At 47.0% G+C, this 9,526-nt stretch overlaps 1 protein-coding gene across 1 annotated transcript in view; it reads right to left on the bottom strand.

Moving 5' to 3' along the window:
- CFAP65 (cilia and flagella associated protein 65) overlaps positions 1 to 4,188 on the bottom strand; it is a 34,630-nt gene extending 30,442 nt beyond the window's left edge. Inside the window, 5 exon segments of the mRNA XM_046018200.1 lie at positions 1,445 to 1,647; positions 1,769 to 1,775; positions 1,953 to 1,991; positions 1,993 to 2,089; positions 4,109 to 4,188. Of these exon segments, the coding sequence (XP_045874156.1) occupies positions 1,445 to 1,647; positions 1,769 to 1,775; positions 1,953 to 1,991; positions 1,993 to 2,089; positions 4,109 to 4,188 (426 nt within the window).
- Between the last annotated feature and the right edge of the window lie 5,338 nt (positions 4,189 to 9,526).

Raw genomic sequence — 9,526 nt, forward strand, 5'->3', positions numbered from 1 at the left:
TTCCTTCTCCCATCCCTCAACTGCCATAAAGCAGGGGAAGGAGTCAATTTGCCTGCAAGAAACCTCCACCCCCCGCTGTGATGTGGGGCCACATTAAGGACTGCCCCTCCTGACGATGCTAGAGGAGCCATGTGCCAACGCTTCCCATCAATAACAGAAAATCCTTCCTGAGCTGATCCCTAGCCCCATCTACCTGAGAAGGGAGTGGGATGGAGGGGCAAAGCCAAGGTGAAGAGATGAGCAAGATACCTCTTCCTATCACAGTCTTTGCGATGAACACTCCACTAACTGCCATGTTACGTTATCTTTGGGCAAGTATTGCTTCCATGTTGTTACTTAACATAAAGATATATTCATCCACTGGACAAATATTTGGTGACTACATACCACACGCCAGACATTGTGCTAGGCACCAGGAACACAACAGTGAATAAGACAGAAGCATCTCTTCTCTCTTGGAGCATACACTCAAGTTTAAATATTTACAGAGAGTGTCAGGTGGCCAATATGGTATTTTCTTTCCTGGTCGGCCCATGGAGGAAAGGTGACATGGGTGGGAAAGGGTAATTTACGGTAATATCAGTTGGGACATCAGTCAGGTCCAGTTGGGAAAACAGAAGCCACTGTGGGTGTTTAAAATGAGGAATTTAATGCACAACCAAGGCATAGTGAAGTGCCCAGAAGCTAGCAACATCAAGAAGGGGCAGCCGTGCTTGGTTAGGGGAGGTGCTGGGGACTGTCTGTCGGGTGGGGACTGGAGTCATGGGGAGATGGAGCTGCTGTTGGGACTACTGTCTCAAAAGCTGGGGGATGGGGTGGGGGAGAGAAATACCCTGGCCCCTCCCTTCCACTCCACTTTCAATCTCCTGCCAGCTCAGGGTAGAGTAGGGAAGGGCAGCAAAGAAACATGGGGCAGACAGGCCCAGAATGGCACAGAGGGAGGGAGTGAGATGACCCCCAGTCCTCAGGGAAGCAAAGGCAAGCACCATTGCATCTAGAGAGACACAGAATGCACACACAACACAGACACATGCGGCACCCCATGCAGTCACACCCCACACACTCCTAGACAACCGCCTTCCACCCCTGCCACTGCGATGTCACAGAGAGACACCCCGAGAGCTGCAAAAAGTCAGCAACATCCACATCTGGGTCACGCACATGGGGTCAAGCCCAGGAGAAGTTTCTGAGGGAAGAGAGAACCCTTGACTACTCTCTCAGCTCTGACGGGCACCTCTCCAGAGTTCTTCCCATGCACCCCCATCACCCACGGCCACTCTCGCATGGCCACCACTCCAGGTGGCGTGGTGCTCCATGTATGCAGGGTATAGGGTTGGGGTTTGGACAGAGGAATCAGGTCCATCCACACTCCTACCCCGCCCCCCACTACCTTGCCCCCAGCCCTGTTGTCCCCATGCCCCGCCCACTCTGGTCATGTGCTCACCCGGGCGCTGGTGTTGCTGCTGCTACAGACGCTTAGCGCCACACTGCTGCCCGTGACAGTGGCCATGGCCTGTGTGCTGGCGCTCAGACAGGACCCAGAGTTCATGGTACAGTCCCTGCTGTCCCTAATCTGTGTCAGGGAGCTTGGGGCTGCCTGGAGGAGAATCAGCCACCTGGAACACAAGTCCACGGGGAGCACTCTGGCTCAGCCAGAAGTTCCTGCCAATGGGGAGCTAGGAAGAGACCAGAGGGGAGACAGGGACATCAAAGAGAGAGGCTCGTGGAGTAGACTCACTGAGGGTCTCATTATCAAACAAGGGCCCACTTGCCAGCTGTGGCAAGGAGGTAGGAGGTGGCGCCATGAGCAATAAGCCTGAATCCAAGATCCAGCACTTGGCCCAGGAGCCTAGAAACTCCCCATTCAGAAGAGGGTCCCAGGGATGAGGCCTGCCACAGCCATGCATGGCATTTCTCAGGAAGCCTCCCAGGGAGTGAGGCACATGCATTACCTTTAGCTGGCTTTTGCCCTCTACTTGTTTCTTCTGAACGTGTCTTGCCTCTTGTGCGAAGAAGGGGCAAAGAAGAGGTAAATGAAACTGGATAGTTCTTGGTCTTTGAGGTTTTTTCTATCAGTATGCAACCTGTAGTCCAGGTTTAAAGTAAGCATTCACTGAAATAATCACTCAATCCAGAGATAAGCAAGTCAACTTCTAGAGCAGAAGGATCCATGGAAAGACTGCAGCTGGAAATTATAGGCAAACATATGCAAATTTAATATGCAAATCATATGCAAAATGTCATATGTATGGAGAAATGCTTTTTTCCCAGGGAAAGTGTCCGCAGCTTTCACCAAATATTCAAAAGGATGTTTGGTCTTACTCTAGGGAACACACATGGGACCTAAACTCCAAAACCCCTCTTCCTTTAGGGGACTTCCTTTAACACACACACCCAGGTGTGGCTACCATATTGGACAGCATCAATCTAATACCTTTTTGAACATACGTATATTTTTCAGACTACTCAGTGTCTTTCCCCACCTCTTCAAATAACAATCTCAAAAATAGCAACGACTTTTACTGACATTTAGTGAGAATTTATATGCCAAGCAGTGTTGGAAGGCCTTCTCATGTATTTTATTTTATTATTTTTTAAGATTTTATTTTTAAGTAATCTCTACACTCAATGTGGGGCTCGAACTCACAAAACTGGGGTCAAGAGTCACATGTTCCACCAACTGAGCCAGCCAGGTGTCCCTTATATATTTTAATCTTTACAACAATTTACAGTGAGATGCAAGCTGTCTTTTTTTTTGTCCTAAAATTCTCTCTCTTCAAGGCACCTGGGTGGCTCAGTTGGTTAAGTGTCTGTTGATCTCAGCTCAGGTCTTGATCTCAGGGTTGTGAGTTCAAGTCTTATGTTGGACTCCACTGGGGCATGCAGCCTACTTTAAAAAAAATCACCTCTTTTCAAGTTTGGGGTTCAACTTTTAACTCCTTATTATAACATATTACACTTTAGTCAACAATTTTATGGTTATCCTTTAGAAATATACAGTTTCATCAGACACTCTCCCATCCCCTCCGCATCACCATCCAAAGCAAAAGATTCTGTTGATTTAGTTTTTCTTAATTGGCAACACCTCCAAAACCTCTGGAGAGTATCTTAGATCCACTCACTGACTCATTCATTCATTCACTCACAAAGCATTTACTGAGTAGCTATTATATATGTGCAGTGCTAAGCAATGAACAAGACAGGGAAGGCCCGTCCCTTCCACTGTAAAGAAGATGTTCAGATGGAATCAAAGAAATGTCAGCTGGGAGGCAGGGAGGAGAGTCCCATTACTTTTTGTTATTGGATGGCTTTGTAGTCCAGCCTGATTCAGTAAAGTCTGTGACCTCAGGGGATTCTATGGATAGCTACTGCCTCAGAGCTCTGAAAAAATCTCCAGTCAACTCCTGTAGAAGAAATTAGAGATGATGGGGGTAGGAATCTGGCCTAGATCAGGTCTTAGGGCTTAGGGAAGAGAGCGCTGCTCCTGGAGCAAGGAGGGCAGCATCGGTTCAGGCTGGTTGAGATGGACAAGTTTCTCCACCTTCTTGAGCCCCAGTCACCTCACTAAATGAAGGTTATCTTACTTCACAAAGTTGATGTGAAGCTGGAATGAAATAGGGGATTTGAAAAAGGCCTAGATGAACCAGTGTTACTGTAATTAACAATTATAACTTCCATACTCGGTTGAGCTACTCTTCCAAAAGACACCCATCTGCAGTGACTGTGAAGACGCTGGGCCAGTTAGGGGTTGTTTTTAAATCCAATTTTCTAATCATGAGGACTTTAGAAAAATAAATATCATAAGCTTCCTTTATTTTCCTCATTTCCAACGTAAACATTCCTAAGATGACCACTGGAAAAGTCGCGTAGTGTGGAGTGGAAAAGAAATTGATAAAATGAAGTGATAAAAATACTTAAGTTCGTTCCTCCCTTCTCTAGGAGATCCCCAGGCTGATCTCACCCAAGTCTCAGTCCTACGGGGCTCTGTAAGGGACATGAAGGGGACCCCCGGCCACAACTTCCCAAAGGAGGTGGTCTTCCGGGACAGATACCTTCGGTCGCCACTCGCGCCATTCCCCTGGTCCTGGGACCAACTCTCGGAACTCACTCCGCCGCCATATTGTCGTCTCCATAGAGACGGACGCTCAGGGCACGGCGTCTCTCGGTATCCCAGGACAACGACGGCATCCCGAATGAGTCAAGGCTCAAGGAAGGCGAAAGCGCCAGCCAATTTTAATGCTTACCCCCCCTTTTTTTTTATTCTCTGGTTTTCCCTTCTAGTAGTCACTGAGCTTCTATCAGTCGCGACATGTAATGTATGGTCACCTACTTGTCGTGACGTCCTCGCAATCCTTATTTTAGTAGACAACCAAATTCACAGGAGGTTACTCCGTGGGCTTGTCCCCGGAGTGGGAGCCGTTCCAGTTCTTTCCCGCCGCGCGATGGTGAAGTAGGGTCAGACTCTCAACCGAAACTTCAGTCTGTGATTGCGATTGTGAACTTAAAAGCACAAGTAGTTATTTCTCATTTGCATATTGCTTTACGACTGGATTCCTTTTGCAGGTGGGAGAGAACGTGTCCTATCCGTGTTCTGCGGCATTTCCTCCTCCCTGGCAGCAAACTAACTCTTTTCTGGGGATCTGGAGGTTAATGGATGAAGAAAGCGCTGGTACGCTAATGTAGATTCTTGGAAGCCCATTTGTTGATTTGTCCACATTTGTTTTGTGGAAAAGTTCTGTAGAACAACAAAAATTCAAGGGAGTAAACTTTAAGTAATAAATAATTATTTATAATCCAGTTAGTTTTTTAAAATGGATTTATGAATTGGGCCGCATCCCATCTACAAGTGGAGGGGAGCTCCAGGGAGTTGTGCAAAATGGAAGGTTTTTATAGGCCGGAGGGTGCCTCAAGATGCTATTAGCACAAGAAAAGAAAGGATTTTTTTTTTCCCCCCTGGGTAAGGTGGCCTTCCCTTATGGGGAAGGACAGGGGCTCTTACTACAGATTGCCTTATCTTCTTTTGGGGGTTGGAAAGGGTACCTGTGACAGATGATCTCATTGGTGCTGACCAGAAAATTCCTGTCTGATCCGTTAAGACTACATTTCTGGGGGAGGTTGAAACTTGGCCTAAGGGACACCATTTTGGGCCTGTGGTTTTCTTTGTAACAGCTCTAATTTGGTGAAGACTCCTTAGGTGGGTGAAGCCGAAAGCCTCAAAGTTCACTCGTGGGCAGTTATAGATGTTTCACCACCCAGGACAGTGATGGGGGTGGTGTTACAAGGAGAGATCTTAGTGAGTCTCAGGGTAAACCCAGAAAATAAACTCTCATTTTGGGAAAGTTGGCATTTACTTGTGAAAGTAAACAGTGGATGGACTAAGATGACAAAGTGGCCTGAGTTGGCCTGGAAAATCGCTTGGCCAGAGGCAGAGTGAACTGGAGGGAAGGGGCAGGCCAGGGGGCTCATGAAGTTATGCCAGCACCATTAAGTCTGGAATTTTCTTGGGATCAAGGAATGTGTAACTCAGTGAGCTTTTCGCCAGTTTTAATGTTATTCTCAGAATCTGAAATCTGCACTTTGGACGTGACAATGTCTATGCTGTTTGTTGTTTCTATAATGGTTTCCTTTTTGTTTTCCTCTAAACTCTTTTTGAAATGGTCAGCCTGACTCAGTGGGACAGGGAAAGAGACCTGTTTTTCCATTCTTAGACTGAAAAGAAATAGGAGCAGTGACTCTGCAGAGAGGGCTGGGTGGTGGCCTTAGTAATCCTAGCAGCAAAACCTGAAGAAGGTAGAAAAGATCATGCTAGAAGCCATGTGCCATTGTGCCTTCTCACTAAAGGAGTGTCCCTCCACAGCTCTGGTGTGCCCAAACTTTGGTGGATTCCTTGTCCCCACCCTGTGGGCTCCACTTCTATGGGTCTTTGGCTGCCTGCTGAGAATTCTGCTGGAGAGCTCTGACCTTGACTGATACAGTGGACTCCCAGGGAGAGGTCCAAGCTGGACTTTGCTCCAAGAGGCAAAGAACATAGAGAGGGGTGTGGCAAAAGGTTGAGTCTCAAGAGGAGAGAGGAGGTTGGGTTTGCTTAGGAGGTTGGGGTTGCTTATTCCCCTTTCCAGGAGCCCAGAACCCATGGGAAAAAATGGGTGCTAGGTCCTGGTGACAGTATCTTCCATGGACCCAACAAAGACAACAGGGTGGATGCTACTGGGTTCAAGGCTATGAACAAGGGTGGGTGATGATTCTGGAAATCGATGAGGACCAGGATGTGGGAGAAAAGGAGGAAGAAGGACTTGAATCCTTTTGTATAGAAACCTTATTGGAGATAATAAAGATAAAGCACACACTCGGTAATTTGGGTGTCAGCACACTCAAATATATCTTATCTAAGTCCTCCCTCCCTTCGCCCACCAAATAGAATAGAGGAGATTCTGGGCTGGGAAATCAGACCTGAGATTAATCCTGACTCTCACTTACTGACTGTGTGAACAAGTTACATGACCTCTCAGAGCCTCAGTTTTCTCATCTGTTACCTGGGAATAATTATCAAAAGGCTCATGTAGCGGGTGTCTGGATGGCTCAGTCTCAGTGTCCTGGGATGGAGTCCCAGGTCGGCCTCCCTGCTCATCATGGAGTCTGCTTCTCCCTCTCTGCCTCTCCCCTTCCCCTACTCATGCTCTCTCTCTCTCTCAAATAAATTCTTTTAGAAAATGGGATGCCTGGGTGACTCGGTTGATTAAGCATCTGCCTTCCACTCAGGTCATGATCCCAAGGTCCTGGAAGTGAGTCCTGCATTGGGCTCCTTCATCAACAGGGAGTCCGCTTCTCCCTCTGCCTGCCTCTCCCCCAGCTTATGCATTCTCTTTCTCTCTCTGAAAAATAAATAAATATATAAAATCTTTTAAAAACCTTTTTAAAAAGGCTTGTGTAGCCACAGAGTGATCAGGCATGTGAAAAGTATTTGACATACGGTAGACAATAAAGTTAGCTGCACGTGCATGCACAGATGATGGTCACTCACCAAGTGGGAAGTCCCTGTAATTAAGCCACTCAGTTTTCTGTGCTGCCTCTCCTCCTACCACCTCCCAGCCTTTGCTCCACACTGGAGAGGCAGGAAGTTTTTCTTCTCTCCACATTCCCCCTCTTTTGTTTCTATAAGAAGGAGTCTGCCTTGGTGCTCTGGGATGGAGAAAGATGAAAGGAGCTACCAGGGTGACTTTCTGTCCAGTTGTCAAGTCAACCCACCTCCAGAACTTGCAAAGTCCCCTCCCATCTTCCTTCCCTGCACTCTGACTCCATTTCCAGTGTTGGTTCTGAAATCAGGTCTACATTCAAGATGTACTTAACTTGGGGGGCGGGAGAGATAAGGAGGTGAATCCTCCCATGGAAATTTCTGACTTCTGAAGTTAGGTAAGTCTTCCAAGCCTGGTCTGTAGGGTGAATAGTGAAAGAAAGCTGCAGCTAAGAGGGCCACTTAGGTGGTTTGGGGGCTGGATCTAAGCGCAGTCATGGGGCACTCTCTGCATTAGCATGCCATGGTCCTCTGAAGCTGCTGGGGATGGGGAGCCTGAATCAAGAGGTTGATGGCCTCTCCGGCCTGAAAGGGCTGCCAGCGCACAAAACTGGCAGGGGCTAGGGGACAGACAGTCATATCACAAGAGCATTCAAATGAAAGAGTTCCATTCTGCTTAGGAAGCCCCCCTCCCTGCCCCACATAGGGTTTTCTACAGTTTTATGCCAACCCAAACTCCCTAGATAATTTGCTCCTTCCATTCATTGTCCCCACCAAAGGGTAGATAGACATGCAAGCCAACATTAGTGGGATCAAGGGAAAAAGACATGAGGCTTAATCCCAGGAGACTTGAGTTCAAGTTCAAGTTTACCATCTGAGAGCTGGGTGATTTCAGGCAAATTATTAAACATTCCAGAGGCTGACTTTCTTCATCTGTAAAATGGGGACAAACAAGACAATATTCAAAATTCTTAACAACTGGTAAAGTGTGGATGCCAAGCTATGAGTATGGATACCAGCTGGCCTCAGAGCCAGAGTCAGTGTCCTGGTTGCTCCCATTTTGCCAGGCTTTAACCCTTTTGTTGTTGGGTCATAGGGAGAGCTGGGAGTATGGTGAGGGGACAGGGATAGCAGCCACAGCAGTAGAGGACTCAGCAAGTGACTGGTACCAAAGTATCTCCAGATTTTTAACAATAGCTGTATGAATAGTAACAGTTGCAAGCGAGACCTGAGGAAAAGTCCCACCTCACCATCTGCTGTTTACACATGTCTCTATTTTTTAGAGTTCATTTATTTAATTACTAGAGAGAGACAGCTAGAGAGGAAAGACAAGCAGGGGGGAGTGAGAGAGGGAGAAGAATGCCTCCTGCTGAGCAGGGAGCCGGGGGAAAGATGACCTGAGCTGAAGGGAGACGTTTAACAACTGAGTCACCCAGGGGCTCCCATTTTTTTATTTCTAGCCAAAACTTGAAGTATCTCCCTTTTGAATGTCTCCTCATTGGTGAAGAATCAGTCACCAGGTCTAACTGCTCTCCTTTTCTAGTCTGAGCAGTGCTCCTTCTCTGGGTTAGCTTTCCCAGCTGTCTTCCCTTAGATCATCTCCTCCTCCTCTTCTGCTGCACACCTCTCTGGCCAGCACCATGGACAGCTCTGGCTCACCAAGCCATCTGAAGCCATCCACGTCCCTTGCCTTCTATCCCCACTGCTCTGACCCACCCAAGTGTGGAACCCCTGAGGTATGAACTGAATGAGGGTCATCCTGGAAAAGATAGTACAGTGGAGTGATTAAGAACAAACTCTGGAGTAAAAAAGTTTGGATTTGAAGCCCAACCCCACCAACTCTCAGCTCTACAATCTTGTTCTTTTGCTTCTATATGACCCAGTCTGCTCATCTGTAAACAGGGAAAACTAACACCTACCTCAAAAGGTTGTGAGGTTTAAATGTGGTAAAAAAATTTAAAGAACTTAGCAAAGCCTGCCTTATTATGTTTTAAATAGAGGAAGAACATCATTAGTCTGTGACTTTCCATCCTATTTAATTCCTCAAACCCTTTTCCAATCCACTTCTGATCAGGGCTCTTTCTCAAGTAAAAATATCATAATATGACCACTGGCACAGTTCAACTGCCCTCCTTTGGGTGTGAAAATTGACTTGGACTTAAAAGATAGTAAGGGAGCCCACCCTTGCCTGGTCCATGAGCTCCTGACTTTTTTTCATCTTAAGAACTTTGAGTTAGTTATAGATATATGGAAGCATCACAAAAGTAGTACAGAGAGTTCTCATTAACCCTTCATGCAACCTCCCCTTAGGTTAGCATCTTATATGGCTATAGAACATTTATCAAAACTAAGAAAATTAACTCTGGTACAACACACACTATTAATGAAAATAGAGAATTTGGGGCACCTGGGTGGCTCAGCTGGTTAAGCCTCTGCCTTTGGCTCGGGTCATGATCTCAGGGTCCTGGGATCGAGCCCTGCATTGGGCTCTCTGCTCAGCTGGGAGCCTGCTTC

This window comes from Meles meles, chromosome 9 (assembly GCF_922984935.1).
Source record: "Meles meles chromosome 9, mMelMel3.1 paternal haplotype, whole genome shotgun sequence".
In the NCBI taxonomy this organism is placed as follows: domain Eukaryota; kingdom Metazoa; phylum Chordata; class Mammalia; order Carnivora; family Mustelidae; genus Meles; species Meles meles.